This window comes from Sinohyriopsis cumingii, unplaced genomic scaffold (assembly GCF_028554795.1).
Source record: "Sinohyriopsis cumingii isolate HCF-2022 unplaced genomic scaffold, ASM2855479v2 utg000695l, whole genome shotgun sequence".
Classification (NCBI taxonomy): Eukaryota; Metazoa; Mollusca; class Bivalvia; order Unionida; family Unionidae; genus Sinohyriopsis; species Sinohyriopsis cumingii.
Window position 1 is genome coordinate 2,456,227 of NW_028315924.1, and position 24,802 is coordinate 2,481,028.

A 24,802-nucleotide genomic window follows, 5' to 3' on the forward strand; every position below is an offset into this window, starting at 1 on the left:
ATCTGATTCATATTCCAAGCTTGCTCTTGCATTATAATATACATCATATGGTAACAAATGCACTTGTTGTGTTTTAACTCACCTTAAAATGTGTCAAATATATGTGGAAAAGAAATCTTATTGATTTAAAAACCAATCTACTAATCAAACTATTGACCAGATGTTTTGGTTCTGCTGCATTTATACATGTGATGCCATTAAAAACATTAGAAATTTTTTACCAGATGATTTACAGGCATCCCAACTTTTCATTTTGTTGTATTTTTTTACATCAGATTACACCTGTAAATATTTGTGACTTTTCGTTTAAAATATCCTTGCATCGTTATGCCCAAATTATCTGATCTGTAGCCATTACAGCTTTTAAAATTACATAATGCAGAGGATGAAACTTGAGTTTAACATTATTGGAGTATATTAAGATCTAAGTTCTTAAATTTTCAGGTTATGTTAAGTTTCACAGCCTTCATCCTTCATCAGAATTCACTTAAAAATATATATATATATTTCCTTTCCAATTACCCAGTTATGATTTTTTTCCTTCATCTTTTCATAGACATCCTCAGGACAAATAGCCCTCTACCAAGGGTCAACTGGCAGCATGTTCAGTAGTACGGATGCTTGTACCCAGGGTGAGGTCACCTACACTAGTACTCTACAGCTTCCACGTGGAACTACCTTCATAGACAACATTCCTTTTACAACAAAGTTTGTGTGTGGCATACAACATCCTGCTTTTAAAGGGGGAATCATATACTCACAGAACTCCAAAAGTGTCACTTTTGCAGGTACTCAGTTCATTCATTGTACATTTCTTATACAAACCAGGAATTATAATGTTTTAAAATCATCTTTTCAAAAGTTATTAAAAAAGTAGAGGGATAATCTGTGGCTTTTGGATGGATTTCAGATGAAATAGCAGTGCTTAACCTAGTCAGCTGAAAGAAAATGTTAGGTTGCTCATATTGGCTCATATTGGCTCATATTGGCTTTATTATTTGTCTCTTCAAATATTTTTATGATCTATTAGACCTTGGTGTTTATGACCAAGAATTTTACACATGACCTCATTTCTGAGGAATGAGTGGCATGTAAGTGTTGTCAAGTTTACATCCTTGTCATGTGATATAAAATGATTCTGTGTGTCTTCTGTAGAAATATAAATTAATTAATTCTATGTATATATTATTGCAACTGTATATATCATTTCTGCATATTCTAAAATTTGGGATTTTACCAGCCCATACTTTTCATGTATATTTCTACTTGTACCATTTAAAGAAGATATGCTTCTTATCCATAATACTCAAAGATTTATCTACACAGTTTCAAAGATACAAATACTAAGACATATGGAACTTTCATTATAATGAAGACATCAGTGGAATGTATGACCAAATTTAGGGAGGATAAGATTTTGGCTTTCTCAGTAGCAATTACATTATATAGATGATGTGGACCTGGAATTTCATTCTGATCAACTGATGGGAAATTGAAACATGTTTGCTATTTGCAATTTTGTGCTCGATGCAAAACCCTAAATTTGGTAATCCAGATCTTAAAGAAACAGGATTTTGTTATACAATCTGGAAAAAGAATTCATTGCTGTTGGCTGCCTTGTCACATTGGTATAAAGGGTAAAGAAAGTGCTGATAAAGGAACAAAGCTGCCCTGAAGTGTGAAAGAAAGATTTACATTCTGACTTCACCATGTTCTTTATACTCTGGTAAAATATGTGGAATGAAAACTGCACAGACAAGCTTCTGAACATGAAATCCATCATTGCATCTTTCATACAAAACAATAAATTGCAGAGATTTTGTGATATTGTGGCAGTCATATGTAGGACACAACCACAGTGCATCCTCTGTCAGACAGTCATATGTAGGAAACAACCATAGTGCACCCTCTGTCAGACAGTCATATATATATATAGGACACAACCACAGTGCATCCTCTGTCAGACAGTCATAGTGTAGGACACAACCACAGTGCGTCCTTTGTCAGACAGTCATATGTATGACACAGCCACAGTGCATCCTCCGTCAGACAGTCATATGAGGGACACAACCACAGTGCATCCTCTGTCAGACAGTGGATCACATTCTAGTCAAATGTATTATGTAACTTCCACCCTGTGGGACACAAGTCAAATATATTAACTTCCACCTCATGGGACACAAGATCTTTTAGTGATTTCAATTAGAAACCTTTATGATAAATGTTTGACTTTTTAAAGGTATTCAGTTTATCTAATAAATCTGAACCCTTTATTATAAGGATTTTATGCCCCTGATTGCTGTAATCAAAATTATTCAACAAGTTTGCCATATGTATATAAATAGAATACCATTTTTGTAGCTTGCCATCGGACTCACTAATGAAGACTGTCATGTATGTTGACACATGTCTTTAATCTGTTTGACAACAGCAAATGAATGGTAATTAAATAGTTTCCTGCTCTTGTGGTTTTTTTTATAGTTCTTTTTGCAGTGTGATAAATCAGAACCATAATCTGTTACAGTGCTGATGGGTAGCAACACATGGGTGTCTTGTTGTCTGTCAGCATTCTAGTAGATGACCATTTCTGACCAGGAACTTGTCTATCTTTTATGTTTGAGTTACATCATTACACCTCGATAGTCGGTTAATATTATTTATGTGTCCAAACTGTAAGGCCCATGTAAAACAGAATGCTGTTAATTGATTACTGGAATAAGTGAGTTTAAGGTCAAATGCAGGATGTTTTTTGAAATTTTATAAATAATAAAGGATTAAAGGGGGGGGTCACGATGTCTGGGAATCGGATGGAAATTAGCCGATCATTACCGAAGGGAGATAAGATGGAGAGACCAACCATAATAAATTATTTTGGGAAACACACTAGGGTAAGTATTTTGATCTTTTGTCAAGTTTCATTGCTATTGTATTGTTCAATATGTTTTAAAAAGAATATTTAAGTGCAGCACTTACACGTTTTGTTCAATTCATTGCAAATTGCTGAAATTTGTATTTCTCCCAAAGCTAAGAATAAACAGACTAAGACATATTTAGAGTTTAAAAGTGCATGGATGTAAGCTTATACAGGCTGAGCAAAGGTCCTGAGTTTACATTGTGTTTTTCAAAGGTGTGCATCTTTTGTATTTCATGCACATAAGTTCAACTCCTAGATAAAAATATGTTATTTAAAAGTATATTACAAGATAATTAATTTTACAGTTGGGATAAATTGTTAATAAAGTGTAAATGCAACATATATTTTCATTGTTTGTTTAAAGTCTAAATCAGTCTTTTTTTATCTTTCAGTTACAGTGGTGAAATCTGCCAACAGCATTGTAGATATGAAATGAAAGATTAAAGTCCTTGAGGCCAAGACTCAGAAATATATCTTTAGTCCAAGTTAGGAACTCCCTCCATGGAGGCAGCATAATTTGGAGGACAATTGGAGAGTAGTCAGCAACCTTGCAAACCTAGTATCAAGAAACTGAAACATGATGTTCTTGGCAGGCTGATCATCATTGTCCTGTAATTAAAGCATTCTATTGCTGATACAGAGAAGATATTATCCATTCTTTACAAAATCCAAAGTTATTCAGGGCGAAATCTGGACAAGATGATTATTGAGAGCCTGCTAAGAGTGAAGATTAATAAACACAGTGAATGTCCTCAGTAGTCACCAAACAGTGATCTTATTATGGAAGCTAAAATGCTATTGGATGCTATTAAAGATATTTGCAATGAACTATAAAATAAACAGTTCTTCCTTTTTCATTAATTGACTCATGATAATTATTGTAGTATCAAAATCTAATCCAATTTATGTTCAAATCTTGTTGTTTTATTATACTACGAAGAGAATATACTGTTTTATTATAAATATTATGGCAAAATAATTTCTTATTTTATTTTAGCCCCCCTTGAAGAATGTTAAAGGTATACCAGTAAAAAAGCTACTGGTTTAGAAGCCAGTCTACTGATTGAAATTTGTAAATATTCCAGTTTGAAATTCTGGTTCTGTCACATGTATATACATGTCACATTTTTGCACACTAGCTTAAAGATATATCTTAGCAGAAGTGATCATTAACTGCTGTGTATGCATGCATATTTTGCTGAAACTTCAAAACATAGTTATTGGAGAGATGAAACAAAAACTTTATATATGCAAGTAAATCTTCATATTTTCATAAGGAATTTTAATATGTAATTGTAGATCTACTTACTTGTAAATAGTTATTTTCATGAGAGAAAGATTTGCATGAAGATACCTAGATAAATAGAAAATGAAACTCCTCAAAACTGAAAGGAATTCAGAGCAAGATATCGTAACCATGTTTAATATCCAGTTGAAACTGAAAATATTTTCAGTAAATTCTTCACAATCATTACAGGGCTGATTAAATCCCATAGCCTGATGTCCAAGACAATTCATTTTCAAAGTGTAACAAGTGCAATTTTCCAAGGCACTAGTCTGGTACAAATTCTTTTCCCATATGCTAAAACAAGTCAGGTGCATGCCAGTTTTCATACTTTAGTCACTTTATCTAACTTTATCTGACCACTCATGAGTTTGAGCATACTGAATGCTTCAATCTCCCTCCATTCTTTCACATTCTCTGATTCTTCAGCATCTGGTCAATGATAATTATTGCATGTGTGCAAGTTCTGTTATTGTTTGACTGCATATCCAGCTCAGCAATCAAATTATTAGCCAACAAAAACATTTTAAGCAAATAAAATTAATCTGCCATGACTAATTAGTAGTTCCTTAAACAATTAAATGTTGTGTTTAATGAACAGAGACACTAGTGTGTGGATCAGTTGTTTATTTAGATCTTTAATAACCACAATCAAAGCAATGGAAATAATGAAAGGAACTCTATCAACATAAGTATCCATTTTCTTTATGAATTGATTAAATGTCAGTAAGAAGTCTTTCATTTTATAATTGATTAAACATATGATCGACTTCAGCATGCAGTATTGTGTTTAAAGCAGCAAAAGTGACATTAAAAGAGTGGTATGTGTTTGCATATACCCGTATTTCCCGAAAAAGGTCATAATAGACATTCAGAGAAAGAAAATTACAGATTATATATTAGGCTTTCATTTTCAGAACTAAAATGATTTAATCCTCAAAACTTCCAAATGATACTAAATTTTTAATTCCTACAATGTGTTGAAAATTTGTTTTGAATTATCTACAACACAAGGTTGTTTCTAAATCCACAGACATGACAGTACTTGATATGATAGGTCCAAGACTTCTTCAGACATGACAGTACTTGATATGATATATCCAAGACTTCCTCAGACATGACAGTACTTGATATGATAGGTCCAAGACTTCCTCAGACATGACAGTACTTGATATGATAGGTCCAAGACTTCTTCAGACATGACAGTACTTGATATGATAGGTCCAAGACTTCCTCAGACATGACAGTACTTGATATGATAGGTCCAAGACTTCCTCAGACATGACAGTACTTGATATGATAGGTCCAAGACTTCCTCAGACATGACAGTACTTGATATGATAGGTCCAAGACTTCCTCAGACATGACAGTACTTGATATGATAGGTCCAAGACTTCCTCAGACATGACAGTACTTGATATGATAGGTCCAAGACTTCCTCAGACATGACAGTACTTGATATGATAGGTCCAAGACTTCTTCAGACATGACAGTACTTGATATGATAGGTCCAAGACTTCTTCAGGCATGACAGTACTTGATATGATAGGTCCAAGACTTCTTCAGACATGACAGTACTTGATATGATAGGTCCAAGACTTCTTCAGGCATGACAGTACTTGATATGATAGGTCCAAGACTTCCTCAGACATGACAGTACTTGATATGATAGGTCCAAGACTTCTTCAGACATGACAGTACTTGATATGATAGGTCCAAGACTTCCTCAGGCATGACAGTACTTGATATGATAGGTCCAAGACTTCTTCAGGCATGACAGTACTTGATATGATAGGTCCAAGACTTCCTCAGGCATGACAGTACTTGATATGATAGGTCCAAGACTTCTTCAGGCATGACAGTACTTGATATGATAGGTCCAAGACTTCTTCAGACATGACAGTACTTGATATGATAGGTCCAAGACTTCTTCAGACATGACAGTACTTGATATGATAGGTCCAAGACTTCCTCAGACATGACAGTACTTGATATGATAGGTCCAAGACTTCTTCAGACATGACAGTACTTGATATGATAGGTCCAAGACTTCTTCAGACATGACAGTACTTGATATGATAGGTCCAAGACTTCCTCAGACATGACAGTACTTGATATGATAGGTCCAAGACTTCTTCAGACATGACAGTACTTGATATGATAGGTCCAAGACTTCCTCAGGCATGACAGTACTTGATATGATAGGTCCAAGACTTCTTCAGACATGACAGTACTTGATATGATAGGTCCAAGACTTCTTCAGGCAGCTACATTTCCAATTGCTGATAGCATTAACTTCCTGTGTAAACACAGTTTAAGAACAAATCATTTTCCAATCCTGGGATAATGCAAAGAGCATCACTATTAGATAAATTGGGATCAAATGAGAATGTAAACAATTATCGACCAATTAACCTGGTGTCAGGATAATGTGTCTGGGTGGGACATCATGCTACATGTCTTGGCATGATGCCCCAGTGCTAGACATTCATTAGTCTCTTTCCAAAGTACACAGTTCTTTTATGATCTGTCTCAACAACTACAATGAACTTTATGTCATGGTGAATCCACTCATAAATGACAAGCTTTATTTGGATCAAAAAGTTCATCCTATTGAGAGTGAAAGCACTGATTGTATTCTGCATGTGCATTTACCAGAGCTGTGATGAAAAGAGCTCTTGAGAATGATGTTGATCAGGAAATTATTCCTTTACATTGCACATTTATTGGTTAGTCTTTTGATATGGTCACCTTTGCTCCTGGTATTGATCATTCAATTGTTATTGATCATAGTGGTCTTCATATTACTTCTCATGTTGGCCACTCCAGTGGCCTAAAGTGGTTAGAATGTCCATCTCAGATGTGGGAGGTAATGGGTTTGAACCCAGGCCAAGACAAACCAAAGACTTATAAATATGGTACTAACAGCTACCTCACTTGGTACTAAGCATTAAGAGGTTAGTGTTAGAACTGGTCAGCCTGGTGTCAGGATAATGTGTCTGGGTGGGACATCATGCTACATGTCTTGGCATGATGCCCCAGTGCTAGACATCATTATAAACTGCCCCACTGCAGACGTCATAGAGATATGAGTCATATTGTTATAGCTATGTTAAAGATCCAAAAACACACACACAAACACAGACACGTCTCATTTTCTAAATCCTAATCATGGTGACGAAAGAAAATCACTCATTGAACAGGAACTAGATCCCATTGTCGCGTTTGTTTTAGAGGGCTATTAGTGAAATTGAAGCCACACAACTCCTAGTTTGTTAATTTAAGACAGATGGGGTCATTATGAGAAAATGGAGACCATCTGAGTTACCCAATGGTGATGAGTTCTATGTCAGCTGTCAGATTGTCATCCTGAAGTCCTATCAATAGACATTCTTAGTCTAGTCCATGAAATTCATTTGGCTGCTCATTTAATTGTTAATCAGACTTATGAAAAGATCTTGAATCAGTTTTATTGGTTGAAACTGAAAAATAATGTTTCTAAATACTGTAGGCCTTTCACACTTGTCAAATGGTAGGAAATCCCAAACAGAAGATACCTGAGGCTTGTCTGCAACCTTTTTCTGCATTTGGCAAACCATTTAGCTGAATAATGGTAGACTGTGTTGGACACTTACCTAAGACCAAGTCAGTCAGGCAAACAATACCTGTTGACCATAATGTGTGCATCCTCAATAATTCTAGAAACAATTCCTTTGAGGAATATTAAAATGATAGCAAAAGATTCAATAAATTTTTATTTTTTATTTTTACTCAATTTGGCCTTCTCAAATCTGTCCAGTTTGAACAAGGGTCAAATTTTATGTCTGGGATTTTCCAAACAAGTTATGCATGAATTAGGCTTCCAGCAATTTAAATCTTCTACTTATTAACCTGACAGCCAAGGGGCTTTAGAAAGATTTCATCAAACTTTGAAAAATATGATTGGGTCATATTATTTTGATACAGGAAAAGATTGGGATGAAGTTTTTCATTTACTGTAGTTTGTTGTTAGGGAATCAGTTTAAGAATCTTTAGTATTCAGTCTGTTTGAACTAACTTGTGGACATACTGTGCATGGACCATTGAAGTTGTTAAAAGGGAAACTTGTTTCAAATGAAGATACAGAAATTAATCTTCTTGATTATTTTTCCAATTTTAAATACAAGTTGTCAAAGGCTTGTGAGGTTGAAAAACTAATCTGCACTCTACTCAGTTAAAAATGAAATTAAGATATGACGAAAATACAAAGGAAAGGGGTTTTCAACCTGGTGATAGAGTTCTGGCTCTTTTACCCATCCCACAAAATCCTTTTTAGGTTAGGTACTTTGGTCCTTACACAGTTGAAAAGAAAGTGATTTAAATTATCTAAGCAATACTCCTGGGAGGCAAAACCAAAAATAACTTTGCCATATATTTTTTATTTAAGTAGTATGTTGATAGAGATAGCCAGATTCATCAAGCAATCAATTTAATTTTACCTGTCCCACACAGTGAGGATTTAAGTGATGGAATGCAATCAGACTAGATACTTTGGATCAACCAATCTTCGGAATTCAGAAATTATGAATAGTATGGACCGGACTTTCACATTTGCAGCAAAAAGAAAAGAATGAACTAAAACAGCTGTTACTTGAACATGGGGACTTGTTTCCAGAAGTTCCTACTTGAACAAATAAAATCTACCATGACATTAAAATTCTAGATTCCACACCTGTGAAACAACATCCATAAAGGATAAACCTTCTCATATAGGAGTGTTTGAAAAAAGAAATTCATTATTTGCTGAAGAATGATTTCATAGAACGGAGTAAAAGTGACAGGGGTTCACCATGTATAAATTGCTCTGAAACCAGATAAAACTTTCTGTACGTGCACTGAGTTATATAAGGGTGAACAGCATGACTAAAACAGATTCATTTTCATTGCCAAGAATCAATGGCTGCATTGATAAAATTGGAAATGCAAAGTATGTCACCAAATTTGACCTTCTTAAAGGATTCTGGCAAATTCCACTGACACAAAGGGCAAAGGAAATTTCAACCTTCATGACCACAATAGAGTAAGGCCATTTGGGATGAAAGGTTCACTTTGTACTTTTCAACATATAATGAACATGATTGCATTTGGTCTTGATAATTGTGATGCTTACATTGATGATGTCATTATTTACAAAGCCACCTGGAGAGATCACATAGATTTATCTCGGAATTCTTTGATAGACTCACTGATGCAAATTTGACAATTAATTTATGAACTGCTGACAAAAACTTTAGCAAGAAAACCAAGTTTCATAGGTCTCAAAAATGTCATGAGGCTTTTGACAAGTTAAAGGTCATATTTAAGAGTGCACCAGTTCTTTCAGCTCCAAATTTCTGATGATCATTTAAAATGTATGTTGGTGCTAGTGACATTGGAGTTGGAGCAGTATTGGTTCAAGAAGACAAAAATGGTGTAGATTATCTAGTGTGTTATTTTTCTAAGAAATTATATAAGCACCAGAGAAATTGTTTCACAATTGAGAATATTGGTTTTGCAATGCTTTGAAGTGTATATCAGCTCCTTCTCTGATTATTGTGTTAGTGACCACAACACACTTACTTTCATTATCAAGATGAAAAACAAAAATTAGAAATTATTAAGGTGGAGTATGAATACAATATTGAGACAAGATTTATATGTTTTTATCACATGTATATTCACTCATTATTGCAGAAATCTTTCTTTTTCTTTATGAGGGAAAGTGTTATGTATATTTAATATGCATATTTAAAATGCATTGTTTGTTAGTTTTGTTTTAAAAATATTTTTTATTTCATTATATGCTATTGTTATATTACATTTTATATTGGACTTAACCTTGTCAAGTTTTTTTTCTACTTGACCTGAATTACTAATTTTTTTAAAAAATTTATTCTGTAATCAAATAATATATAGCTATAATATTCTCAGTGTGTATGGGTTTATTATCACAATCGTTATTAATAGAAGTAAATATGTTTATTGGGTCTGGATCTAGTTAACTGGTATTCCCCTACAATTTACCTGGTGTACCTGGCTTTGACCAGGTTATATATAATATAATTTTAACAACAGACTGCTAATTACAGCTAACAGTTTTTTGTAAACATTAAGAAATTTGGTAAATTTTTTTATTGAAAATTATAATTGTGACCTGAGGTCAAGTAGAAGGCTCTTTAATCTTGTCAATATTCATTTGTACTTAAGATCTAGCAGAATAAATTTTTATTATTGTTGTGTTCCATATTCATTTGGGATGAAATGTACTTCAAATTGTTCAATTCAAGTGAAATTTCTCTGGAAATATAGAGTGCTCATTAAAAAAAAATTGTACATGGAAAAAGACCCCTGGGATTTACCGTGCATTAAAACCTGGAATTATATTGCTGTATTTCAAAAAAGATTGTTGGCATAAGCATTATACCTGTCATCACCAACAAATCAACACTTCAACATTGAACTTAATTTAGATTTCTACTAAAGTTTATTCAGAACTATGTTATTATGACTTGTGTCTGTTATCTTGGATTATTTTGGAATTTAATTTGCGATACCATAAGTTCATTTTTTTAATTTTCATTTTGTATTCTAGGGAAATAAATTATTTGTTGAATTTTACAAAGTTTGTTACTTTTCCCTAATTTCTATTACTTATTTTAAGAGCATAGACCCTTAACGGTGGATGGAGCTGTTGCATACTTGACATTTATCATGATTGGATGTAGTAAACAAGTTGTTTGCTAAAATCCCAGTTCAAGTCCTAACCTTGTTTTAAGTTAGTGGAATGTTCCATTGTAAATGATTAGTTCTCCAGAACGTTCTATTATTTTGCTGGTCAAGTGAAAATCTATACATGTACAGAAGCTTAGTAAACAAATAATTCATTTCTAGGATCAGTCTGAGGAATCAATTTCTTATCAGATGTTTTAGATCTATTCAGATGTATTTAGAGTGGGATTATTTATTTAAATCATTCATTTGAATTATTAGCAGTCTTCTTGACTTTGAATTAATATGTTACTTTGGATTTGTGTGAACATTCAAAGACATTCTGGACTGCTACATTGGTATATTTGGACATTCAAGACAATTGGTGCACCAGAACATTCAAGACTATTGATACATCTGTGTGAGCAATAGGTCTCAGAAGGTATCATTAAATGGACACCTATCTGAAAATAAAATGATAAGTTGTGGAGTACCACAAATTCTATCTTAGGGCCCTAAGAAAATGAAAGCCTTTATTCCATTGCAGTTGTATTTTACAAAAGTTACATTCAACCACATCATGACTACTATAATATAATTTGGGGAAATACACCTACATCAAATATGAGTTGAATTTCCTGACTTCAAATTAATTATTAATCAGTAAATATATACTGTTCAAAATGCATTGGTTGCAATGACAGTATTACTACTGTGTGAAAGAATGTGTTTGTGAAAAGCTAAAATTATGTAACATATGCTCCCATTTACATGAATACATGTACCATTTTCCAAGAATCTGCAGGTACTCCAAATCTAAGATGATGGAAAGGTCACACTTTCAAAGAACCCAGGGCAAAAAATAAGCTAGTCGAAAATAGCATTCAATTTTCCAGTGCTCTTGTTTGGAATAACATTCCACAGTATATTAAATAGCTCCAAGTATCTCTTTCTTTCACAACAGTTGTATTAGATGGATGAAATAAAGTACAACTTACACTATCCACCTCCTGTCTTATTTTTTCAATTTTCATTTCTGATGCAATTTAGTTTTCCTATGTTACATGCTTAGGCTTGAATAAACAGTAACACAAGAAAGAGTGAAAACAACAAGCTTTTAAAAATACAATAATTTATATCCCTGGAAAAATTCTGTAAAAATGAAAAAAAATGTGAACTTAGAGTTTTAAGAATCAAATCCAAAAATAATCCAAGAATAATCCATGAATAAAAATTTTGAAGTCCTAATGACAAACTGTTCTAATGATTTCAAGTTAGAGTACCGACGAAGAATCCAAGATGGAAGACGATGTATGCTGTAGTCTGTAGTGCTGAAGTCTACAGTTCCTTGTAGAAGCAAGATATATCACTCTGGTTTTGGAAATATGAATAAATTTTTATAAAAACTGTCCTTGTTCAACAATTTTACATGCGCACCAATATTTTCCAGTAAAAAGAATTAATCCTTTTGTATTTAAGTTATTTGAAATAACTCCAAACAGCACAGCATACAACTATCAGTATAAGAAAAAGCCCAGCTACTACTGAGAATATCTCTCCAAAAGAAAGGTTTTATTATATTCTAAAACACAAAAAGGGGGTCACGTGATCATGTTCCAGAACCTCATCGAAATTATGTACTTGTTAAAGATTATGTACACCCAGTATGGTCCTGATGAAAACCAATCATTTTACTCTAATACAATAAAATATTGTTTTTATCTTAAATCAGTAGTCCCATCATGACCGCAACAACAGCCAATCATTTTAAAAATAGAACTTATTTACATGGTTGCTACTAATATTGAATCAAGGTAAGGATCTAGATCAACACCTGGTGTTTACCAAATGAACAGTCAAGGTCAAACTATTTTCTAGAAAAAGTATAATCTCCAGTGAATAAATTTACATTACAATAGCTTGTAATGAAAAATAAATAAGATTTAAAACTGACTAATAAACAATTAAATTGAAATAAATATATATTAAATAAGATATAATTAAATCAAATATACATAACAGTATTTATGTAATTAATTGTTTATTTAGTCTATTTCTTGTGTGTACGATTATGTGCAGTTGTGTAAACATGTAAGTTGATGTTATATATATGCATAATAGAGGTCTGCAAGATATATTAGTTCTCGCTTGTGACTAATTTAGTCATCCTCAGAAAATAAAGTCTTTTTTATTATTATTATTATTATTGGCAAATATTCATACCTCACTTAATATGTTATGTTATTCTGATTTGAAATTGTTAAATTTAGAGCTCTACTTCTGTCAGTCCAACTAATGATTAAAGTTTAAACGTGAAGCCTATGTTGTCATTGTAACTTTATACATACAGCACAGCTGAAAAGAAATAAGAACAATATTGCATATGTTCTGATGTTTTCATTCCTAAGAAGTGCATTAGATTGAAATTTAAATCATGTCTGTCATTTTTTTTCTTTCTTTTTTGCAGTGAATCTCACATCACTAACACTGAGGGACTCACATGGAAATGATTTGCCTAACACAATAGAACTTGTGAATGGAACTGCAGTAACCTTGATGTGTGTAACCTCTACAAGCCGACCTACTGCTACTGTGAACTGGTATGTTGAAAACATGAGGATTACATCTGGGATAAATAATGTTGTTAAAACTGGTGACAGTGGTTTAGAGTACCTAGAGAGCAGGCTGACCTTCATACCAATTAACACAGAGCACCACAACAAAACGATACACTGCCAGGCCTACTCGTATAATAGTTACGATTTCCTCCAGTCTGGCAAGAGCACGATGTTTGTAAAAGGTAATTATTATACTATTTACATGACTTATATTGTCGCAAGCACTTTGTAGTTGTTTTTATGATATATGATGTATATGATAGGTGATATTTGGGATTTTTGATGCATAATGTACTCTGTATTTAACATGTTGTGCAAGCAAAATAAGGAAGTTAATAATATCATTAAAGTTGTTTTTTCCTATAAAGACATTCTTCCATGTAATTTTACAATTTGGCTTCTATATTTAGATCCATTCCATAAATAATTTCAAAAAAGTTTTCAATAATTGAACAGTCATAGAATAAGTGCTCAATTTGTTCTGTTCCCTTCTTACAGAAGGTGCATTTATTGTTATTACTTAAATTATTCTTTATTAAAACCAGGTTTGTGCTATATGCAATATTTCTATGTAGAAATCTAAAACTAAAACCAATCAGTTTTTCATCTTTTGTACAAAGTTTAGCCAAAGCAGAATAGTCGGTCCATGCATTCGCACCAATAGCACACTCTAGCTGCCTGGACCAAGTTTCAATTTACCATTTGACTATTGTATCTTGGTTATTATCACATCTTTATAAATCAATTTGTTCTTTCCTCTTATCCTAAGGAGTGACTTAGATAACTTACATATGGTACATATAATTTTGTGTCAATCCTCCACCTCTTGCATTGATGTTTATCAAGACAGCAAAATTATTGATGAATTGTTTCACCCCTGCTGATGACATTATATCTACATTAGTGAATGAAAATGGAATTAGTTCATGGATTTTATTTCATTTCACAAGAAAATGAAAGCATTTTAAAAAGCACATGGAACAAAGAATCATCAAGGTTATATATATCCATTCATATGTATATATATATATATATATATATATATATATATATATATATATATATATATATATATATCAGGTCCAATTTAGCCTCCTCTTTAGTTCTGATTTTTTTGTCTTATTTCAGTGCAAGTAGTAAGCATTACTCTATATGATAGTACTTCTGCATTTGTTGCATCAGTTTTGCCAGTTGTCGATGGTGTCCCAACAATTCTTCGCTGTGACACAACTCTCAGTCGTCCAGCTTCCATCATTACTTGGTACAAAGGGGAAAGTGTAGTACATGATAATGGGACCACAACAAACTTGACTAGCAATGGTTTAGACTATGTCCGCAGCACACTTAATTTAACACCTTCAAATAGTGACCATGAGCAGAACATCTACTGTCGTGCTTACAACATTGATCCAATGGTCGGAGTAACCTCCATCAGAGCAACATTAAATGTAACAGGTAAGAATATATTTTGGTTAAGTTTTAATTTGAAAGGACAACCAGGTAGTTTAGCTTCATGGAAAATGCAGAACATCAATTATCAGTTGTACAGATACTTTCACGGACTAAACTAAAATACATCATGAAAATAGCATTCAAATCAAAGAAAAGTGACAATGAAGAAAAAAATGCTATTTTGAAACAGAATTGATTTTAATTTGTGATGTGATTTTGATTTTTAATGTAGCTTTAACAATTTTTCAGTCATATCGCTATGATGTCTGCAATGTGGCAGTTTATAGTGATGTCTATCATTGGGGCATCATGCCGCAGACATGTAGCATGATGTCCCACCCAGTCACATTATCCTGACAACCGGGCCAACCAGTCCTAGCACTAACCTCTTAATGCTTAGCGCAAAGCAAAGCAGCTGTTAGTACCATTTTTGTAAGTCTTTGGTATGACTCGGCCGGGGATCGAACCCACAACTTCCCACATCCGAGGCAGACGCTCTAACCACTAGGTCACTGGAGCAGTGAATTGTTTTAAGTTTGGAAAGATACATGTGTGTGCATTTTTACAACTATAGTATAGTTATAAAAATGCACACACATGCATCTTTCTGAAGTTAAATCAATTCGGTTTCAAAACAGCATTTTTATATTTATATTTGTTAGTTGATGATAAAGAGTTGGGTAGAATGAATACATATGTTGGTCATGATGCTTTGGATTAAATGGATGTTTGCCATGTTTAAATGACTGATTTTGAATGGTTTACTTGAGATTTTTTATTCTGATCATCAGCCCTGAAAGCAATACATGTACTCAATGGAAGTAATTGGCATGAAAATAATGCATGGGTTTGAAAATGATATTGATGAGTTGGTGATGATTAGAAAAATCCACCTAGTAATCAAATGATTATACTGCAGTATTTATCTTTTAGATATGAAATGTATACATGCAACAACCAAGATTTATTGGAATTTCAAGTGATCATAGTTTTCTTCTGACTTGTTTTGAGTATTACATTCTATAGTCTAATGATGTGATCATATGCAGCAATTATATAATAAGTGTTATGTTTGGTTATTTTAAGTAAATGAGCCACTTAATGAATGATTTTTATAAGAATGTTTTTTTAGAGAGCAGTGGATGTTTTTGTTGTTGATGCTATTTTATGTTTGTATCTTCAAATATTTGTAGTGTATGTCAGATTTATAACAATGAGTCCCTCAGGATCACCCCTGATATTTCTTGAGGGAAATGAGAAAAGTATTCAGTGTGCAGCTAGTCCCAGTAGACCATGGTCCCAGATAAGATGGTGGCTTGGGGCAGAGCAAGTTGTGAACCAAATTCAAGAGTCAGTTTCCAACAGTGGAAACCTGACTGTAACAACCAGTGTAATCAGCCTTAGGCTCACCAGATCTCATGCTCACAGACTCTTATACTGTGATGCAACTGTGTTGGGACAGCAGACCTGGATTCCTTCATCAAAATCCAATATTGATGTCATGTGTAAGTACAAAACATCTGAATTTTATTCTTTGGAATGCAATTTTCTTCTGTCCAACATACCATAACAGAAGTTATTGGATTAAAGGCCCTAATCTCTTCATTGTTAGTGTCAAAGCTGAGTAGGTGTAAAATGTGTGACCTTTAGAAAGAATCAACCTTGAAAAACAAGACAGAGTTTCATGCCCTTTTTGGGGCCTCTTGCTGTTGATATATGTGCTGGGACTGTACCTCATAACATAGCCTAAAACCAAAGGTTCATATACAGTTTTATATAGAAGAAATAAATATTTTGTCAGACTATATTATATAGATTAAAGTCTATGAAATGAACAATGGAAACAAACATTTCATCCATGTACAAGCCAGTCATGTGCATCTCAAAATATAGAGTACTTTTGTTATTATTCCCCCACCAGTATACTGGTTCTCTGGTTGTAACATAATTAGTGGTCTGAGATTTATTAGTATAATCTAATAGACAGAAATAATATATATTGTTGATAGATCAGCATTACCCTTCCCCAGTCCTCATTTGGTTAAAAATGTATTGAGTCAGTCACTAATTACCTGGTATGCACCAAGGCAAATAATTAGTCTGTCACTAATTATGCCTAAGTAATTCAAATATTGGAAAATATTTATATAAATTCAGTGGTAAGTTTGATTGTTTTTATTAGTATGCAACATATCTATTCAGGTTTCTTAAAACATTGGACTAACTTAGCCTTCTAGAGTAAATATATATGTTTGTATCAGACTTGTGAACTTGTAGTCATCAAAGTGTAGGTTTCATTATTGCAGATGCCCCAGATGTCAAAGTTAATATATCAGGACTTACTGCAGTTGGTTCTACTGCAGTCCTAATGTGTGTACCCCAGGGAAATCCACCACAATACACATTTCATCCATGGATACATATGGTTGGACAGAGAGAGATCAGGAGGTTAGATGGAGTAAACACAGTTAGCTTCTCTACCCTTACATTGTCTAACATCAGCATCCAAGATATGGGTACATACATTTGTACTGTAGACAACTCCATTACTGGTCTGAATGGTCAGATGAATCAGATGGGTGGCACCTATGTGCATGTTCAAGGTAAAGTATGACATTATTGGATAGTGGTAGTTCTGTTGGAAGATAATCATATGATTTGTTTCTCAGTTGCATGACACTTTCAGGGAAGCATTAACCAGATAGTTTAATAACAATCGACAATGTTATATCCGGTGTATATCCTTTCAGATTTACACAAAGCAATGCTAACTTCTGCAAAAATACACCAGTTCCTCAATAACTCACAGGATAAATCCTGAAGCTGGTTGTAATGCAGGGTCTAGCATGGATCCCTAGACAGTACCTCACAATCTAACCCTTATTTGTCAAGGGTGAAGAAAAATGTCATCAAAATTGGTTAATGAAACTTGGACATGTTGCACATTTTGTCATCAAAGATGGTGGTTAGTGCTTGAAACTTTGAATCAAATTGATGACATATGTCTCATGAACCAAATATAGATGTGGTCTGGCTGCATTGGCTCCATTTGATTCAGACTGTTAGGGATTTATCATGATGGTTGTTTGATTTGTGTTCATACTCGTGGTGATATCCTTTTTGTTGTCCACATAATTTTTTTAATTCTTTATCTGCAAAATAAAATTCTTTTGCAGTCTTTGACAGTGGCAAATCTGTGATAGCAAGTACCTGTGATAATAAGTGATACTACAGTATTCATTTCACAGGAATAACACTAATTAGGTAACCACTTTAATGAAAAAATTATTGGAGGGATCCAGTCTTAAAGGTCAAGGTCACAGGCCAGTAATTTTTTAAGTGTCATTTTCCATCCTGCTATTTAAACTGTTTATAATATCTGAATAAAACTTTTGCATAGGAGTTTTGGTCACTACATGTGTTGCTTTCCAGATTTTGGGGTGCTCTCTTCAATAATCAAGAGCACAAGTAAATATTTCATCTTTGATTTTTTTGTCTTAATAACTGTTTGAGGTTCAGAAGTTACCCATGACAGACTTATGTTTGTCTATTTGAGTGTGTCTTGTGTAACAGTCAATGTATTTTCTTCAAGGACAAAGTCTTACATACTTACCTTTGAGACTTTGTCTATTTTTAGCTCTAATGGTCAAAGGTCAGAATGTTTCATCCATTATTAGCACTACTGGTTATAGACCAGAAGAGTTTTGTATGGCCTGTCATCTATCATTTATTTAGTGCTGGTTCTTCAACACTACTGGCAGGATTGCCATGCATCTTTATACACACTCATTTATCCCATTGTCTAGATTATCCTAAATGGAAATAGTAAACCTGAATGATGTCCAGTTGATCCTAGATGAAAATGGCGCTGAACTGATATTTAATAATGCCACAACCACCTCCATCTAGAAAATCTTATTATTGTTATTACTCCTGAACATATGGACATCCTGGATATGCAGTTTGCACTGAAGGACCTATTGTGATGTCCAGATGAAGATGTTGCTGTACAGACATCCACTGGTTTGTGGTGTCTATATGAAGATGTTGCTGTATGGACATTTATTGGTTTTTGGTGTCTAGATGAAGATGTTGCTGTATGGACATCCATTGGTTTGTGGTGTCTAGATGATGTTGCTGTACGGACATCCATTGGTTTGTGGTGTCTAGATGAAGATGTCGCTGTACAGACATCCATTGGTTTGTGGTGTCTAGATGAAAATGTTGCTGAATGGACATTTATTGGTTTGTGATGTCCAGATGAAGATGTTGCTGTACAGACATCCATTAGCCATGATGGCTATTTAAAAATCTCACTACTCGTCCTCAACACATATTCATGTAGACATGGAATGTTTACATAAGGCTTTTTAGATGTTGTGCTGTTCCTAAATGAAAATGTTGCTGATCTCATGTTCAGTATGGTTGCCACAGTGTTCATTCTGACAATCATAAAACTATTGCTACTTCTTCTAAACATGCCCATACTGGTCATACTTACATGGGGTTTTCACAAAAAAGACCTTTTGTGGTATCTAGTTGGTCGTAAGTGTCATTTAATATGGCATCTGTCTTGAAAACCTTCTGATTGTTACTCCTCCTAAATGGATGGGCCAACCAACATATGGTGTTTGCATTACAAGTTTCCCATACTGTCTGGTTGGTCCTATATGGTAATGGTTCAAATCTGTTCTTAAATATGACTGACATGGTGTCCAGCTTGCAAATTTTATTACTGCTGTTTTTCCTGAACAGACAGGTATAGTGACATCAGGGTTTCACAGAAAGACTTCACATCATACCTAGTTGTAGTACTAATATTAATACCCTTACTCGTACCTCGTGGACAAAATCAAGTTGAGGCTATGACATCGTAGCTAACCTAGTTGGTGCTAATAAACAAACTGAATGTCTGACTTCCTATTTAATGTTGATAGTTGACATCATAAATAATTGTACAGCTACATTTCCTGAATGGATAGTCATAGTGATATGGCATTATCACTAAAAGACCTAATTATAATATTTAATTGGTCCTAAATAAAAGTGTCAATCAATATGGCTACCATATTATCCGTTTTGAAAACCTAATTACATACTATTCATTTAGGGATGGTTGTATTGACTTGGAACTTTTCCTAATACACTTCTCACTACATGTATGAGTTGGTCCGAAATGAAAACAACTTTCCAGAATTTGACAAGTCTTATAACAGCTAATTCTTTTGAATAGATGCCCATAATGACATTAGAAAAGAGAAGAAAAAGCCCAACAATACTTTTTTCTAGTCATATTAAAATGATGTTGATCCAAAATGGCTGCCTTAATGACCATCTAGAAACTGTATATGACCACGTTTGAATGGATGATCTTATCAGCATTGGGTTTTCACTACTACACTAAATATACTTTCACTTCTTGCAGTATTTAATTGTGTCTGAATGAACAACATATCCATGCTTTAATGGAGGAGTTGCAAAACAAAACATAAGCAACCTTTGGGTCAAGTACAGGATCATTGCTTGTAATTTTATCAGCACTGAGACTTTGATTTTAAGGTTAAATTATTTAATTATAAGTTTTTAGCTGTACTGAAGTACATGCATGACTACAAGACTAAGTGTTAGTGGAGTTAAACTTACTTTATAGAAGATATTTGGAAAGAATACCTTCAATGATACAGCACTTCGTTAGTTTGGGGGGGGGGCAGGGTCTCTCAAAATATTACTGGCACAATTGACCAAATTTAGGACATGGTTATATCATAATATTCACTGCGACAAGATCATTGGTCTTCTATCCATGATATCAGGTTGAAAGTCACAGGCTACAATGACAAAATTTGTGCTAAAATTTAAGTTTTTTTTATAAAGGTGTCAATTGAAAGGAAATAATAATCCATCAATTAAAGTATTTATATGGATTGATTTTACATATTAGTTGTGAATAATAACAACTATGATATCTAAAGGTATTTCCTTCTTTTAAAAAATGTTATATGTGCATGCGCTCACAGACAAGCATTTCCCTACTCTTCAGAAATGTTATTATGAACAAAATATTTTCTTAAATGATAAACAACATGTATTTGCCTTTCTCAAGATCTTTGGAGCAATGAAATAACAAAAGGTTTCCTATAAATGTGAAGGAGTAATGTTGCAAAGGTTGAATAAATGCTAAATGGACAAGCTGAGTTCTCAAAATTCACTTTTGGTGACACCTTTTCAGGAAATGTCACCCAGACGGGCCTAACCACACATTTAGCCTCCAAAGTTTCAACAAAACCCTCCATGCAAGATGGATGGAAGGAGAAGTGATGACATTAGATTAATTCTTAATATACTTTCTTTTTTAAAACTTTGAGCTAACCTGGCTGTGAGGCCATTACCTGGCAGTAAGGCCATTTCCTGGCTGTAAGGCCATTACATGGCTGTAAGGCCATTACCTAGCTGTGAGGCCATTACCTGACAGTAAGGCCATTGCCTGGCTGTAAGGCCATTACATGGCAGTAAGGCCATTGCCTGGCTGTAAGGCCATTACATGGCTGTAAGGCCATTACATGGCAGTAAGGCCATTACCTGGCTGTAAGGCCATTACCTGGCTGTAAGGCCATTACATGGCAGTAAGGCCATTGCCTGGCTGTAAGGCCATTACATGGCAGTAAGGCCATTACCTGGCCGTAAGGCCATTACCTGGCAGTAAGGCCATTGCCTGGCTGTAAGGCCATTACATGGCAGTAAGGCCATTACCTGGCTGTAAGGCCATTACCTGGCAGTAAGGCCATTGCCTGGCTGTAAGGCCATTACATGGTAGTAAGCCCATTACCTGGCTGTAAGGCCATTACCTGGCAGTAAGGCCATTGCCTGGCTGTAAGGCCATTACATGGCAGTAAGGCCATTGCCTGGCTGTAAGGCCATTACATGGCAGTAAGGCCATTGCCTGGCTGTAAGGCCATTGCCTGACAGTAAGGCCATTGCCTGGCTGTAAGGCCATTACCTGGCTCACTTACTAAATCTTACTTCTATGCCAGTCTAATTGGATTGTACCAATTCTACTTATTGCTGATATTTTCCTCATTAATTTCAGGACTTCCAATTATGGACAAAACACAGTCAACATTTACAGGAGATAATAACAGATCAGCAAATATAGAGATCCCATTTTTCAGTTACCTTTCTATAAGGGCAGTAACGTTTATTAAGCATTTGGATTCATTTGAAATTTCCAATACGTCAGATATTTCTATTTACATCCTACCTTCAAATATCACCATGATGTTCTACATGAAGAAAGTGACCGTACCTGGTCATGTGGCTGTACTCTACTTTAGAAATGTGAAAGACACAGATTTTGATAACTACACAGTTTTGCTTTCAAATGATCTGGGCTCTGTGTCTGTGCAGTTTGAATTTATTGCTGCAGGTAATTTATTTCACAAGCTCTATCTATCTATCTATCTATCTATCTATCTAACATAAGATTAACAGTATCTGAGAAGCACAAACCAGGACATGCCAGAATGAGATAATGACATGGCCATAGGAAGCAATTAGATGTCACAAACAATGATTATGGATACTCCAAGTAAATTAAATCCAGGGATTGCCTGGGAAGCTATGGTTCTTCAAAATGCATCCTGTAGATTAGCTTAGGTCTCCCAAATCTGGGAAGTCCTGGCATCTAATAACACATTTCAAATGATACTGCAGTTTGTTTTTCTTTCTGCCTCAGTACAACAGTGATATTGGGATATATTGCAATTTTCTTACTTTCTGATACTCCCAAAAATTTGATAATTCAGCTAATTATAATCATTTCCTAGTTGTTATTATTGAGATAATGCACTACACGTAATGCTAAATCAAATTTAGATAGTGTTAACATATGATAATGCGTTGCAAACTATTAATGGCATATTTTGTGTAATAAACCTTATTAAAAATGTTTATCTTGATATCACATTATGTAAATATACATACATAAAATCATTTCCTTATTTGTGTTGCCATTCACAAACAATGCTTTGTTGATTATCACATTATGTAAATATACATACACAATCATTCCCTTATTTTTGTTGCCATTCACACACAATGCTTTGTTAATTATCACATTATGTAAATATACATACACAATCATTTTCTTATTTTTGTTGCCATTCACACACAATACTTTGTTAATTATCCCATGAAAGTCAGCGATGTTGCACTCTCTGCTTTGAAAAAATGATAACAAAAGATAAATGAAGAAAAAAAAATTACTGTAAAATTGCATTAATACCTGAATGAAGTGAAAATATTGCATCAGTTCTGAATGTTATCGAAAGGATGAGTTCTCATTCACATAACATGTGATTTCTTCTGACATCCAATCACAGAATTATAGAGAGTTAATTAAAATTTGAAAAAGCCTAATGTGCTCACAGTTGTTGCATGAACATACTAAAGCAAAAGTTATTCCTCAAAGTGAACCATTTATTGTTCTGGAACTATGATGACAAAATTAAGTTCATTCTAACACTAAATTTCTATGTTATGATAAAAGAAGATGAATTCATGCACTTAATAACAGATCCATGGGAAGAGACACTACATAATTGTATGTTAGTCTGAAATGTGTTTGTGTGTATAAGAGATTGAGAGAGAGAGAGAGTGATAGAATTATTAAGATTTCACAATTTTAATTTATACTGTAATAGTTTGCATTATCATTTATTTTTCTTTCATAAATGATCACAAAAAGTCATGCTAGATACATGTAGTTTCAGATTTACTTTTCGAAGATAGAAGCTCACAATATGCAAACTAATAACCTAGCACAACAGAAACCAACAGCATGATGTGTTAATTTCATGTGCAAATTGAAAATCTAATGCACAACAGAAACCACCAACATGATGTTTTAATTTCATGTGCAAATTGATAATCTAACACCACAAAACCAGATCCTATTCAGTTTTTTTTCTTTGTCATTATATTGTGCAAAAACAAATGTACTCACAGATAAGTGAAACATAGGACAAAAAGTATTATTATTTTTATTGCATGAACATTTTGTCAAATCTTACTGTGTACTGTGTAACCCATCTTACAAGCCATGTATCATAGTATCGAAGCATTGTTACATTCAATATAATTTTATTCATCTTTAATATTTTGCAGTTCCACCTTCCATGCCAAAGAAATTTTTCTTCATCCACATTAAAGATGGCCATCTGGCATTTGGGATAGAGAAAGGATTCAATGGAGGCCATGACCAAACATTCGTCATTGAATATCAGCCATTTGGAATGCCTGAACATACCTGGTCTACTGTATTTAAGATTAATGAAACTGATTTGGACAACTCATTCAGTAATGGAACTTACTTCATTAAGATTCCAAAAATACAAGATGGCCAGTACGTATTTAGAGTCTATGCTGAAAATAGAAAAGGAAATAGTTCTGCCATAGAGGGTGTGTATGTTCAGATAAAAACAGGTTGGTATACTTTGTTAGCTCTTTCTTTTATTCATCTCTGCTTGTAGTTCAGTTGTAAGTGACATATAGGTCAATTATTAGAATGTGATGTACAAATTAGGGTTATCAATTTGTCTTTCACCTACTACACATATAAGTCATAAAATGGTGAAATAAAAACCACTCACTTTTGCCACAAAGTTCATGTATAAAAGCAGAGATGCTGTCAGAATCAAAACTGATTGAATCACACAATATTAAAAACCCAGTATGGGTAAATTCATACATATTAACTGTTCTTCCAGAAATCTGTTGTACCAAATGCATGATTTATTAAAACTCAGAAAT

General features: G+C 33.9%; 1 protein-coding gene across 3 annotated transcripts in view; it reads left to right on the forward strand.

Annotated features, from left to right (window-relative positions):
• LOC149773293 (nephrin-like) overlaps positions 1–24,802 on the forward strand; it is a 98,323-nt gene that overhangs the window by 27,339 nt on the left and 46,182 nt on the right. For all 3 annotated transcript variants that reach the window (XM_089946505.1, XM_089946506.1, XM_089946507.1), the window contains 7 exons: positions 557–788; positions 13,393–13,725; positions 14,672–14,998; positions 16,189–16,500; positions 17,302–17,598; positions 22,083–22,418; positions 24,158–24,475. In XM_089946505.1, coding sequence (XP_089802631.1) covers positions 557–788; positions 13,393–13,725; positions 14,672–14,998; positions 16,189–16,500; positions 17,302–17,598; positions 22,083–22,418; positions 24,158–24,475 — 2,155 coding nt within the window. The remainder of the gene's footprint in view (positions 1–556; positions 789–13,392; positions 13,726–14,671; positions 14,999–16,188; positions 16,501–17,301; positions 17,599–22,082; positions 22,419–24,157; positions 24,476–24,802) is intronic.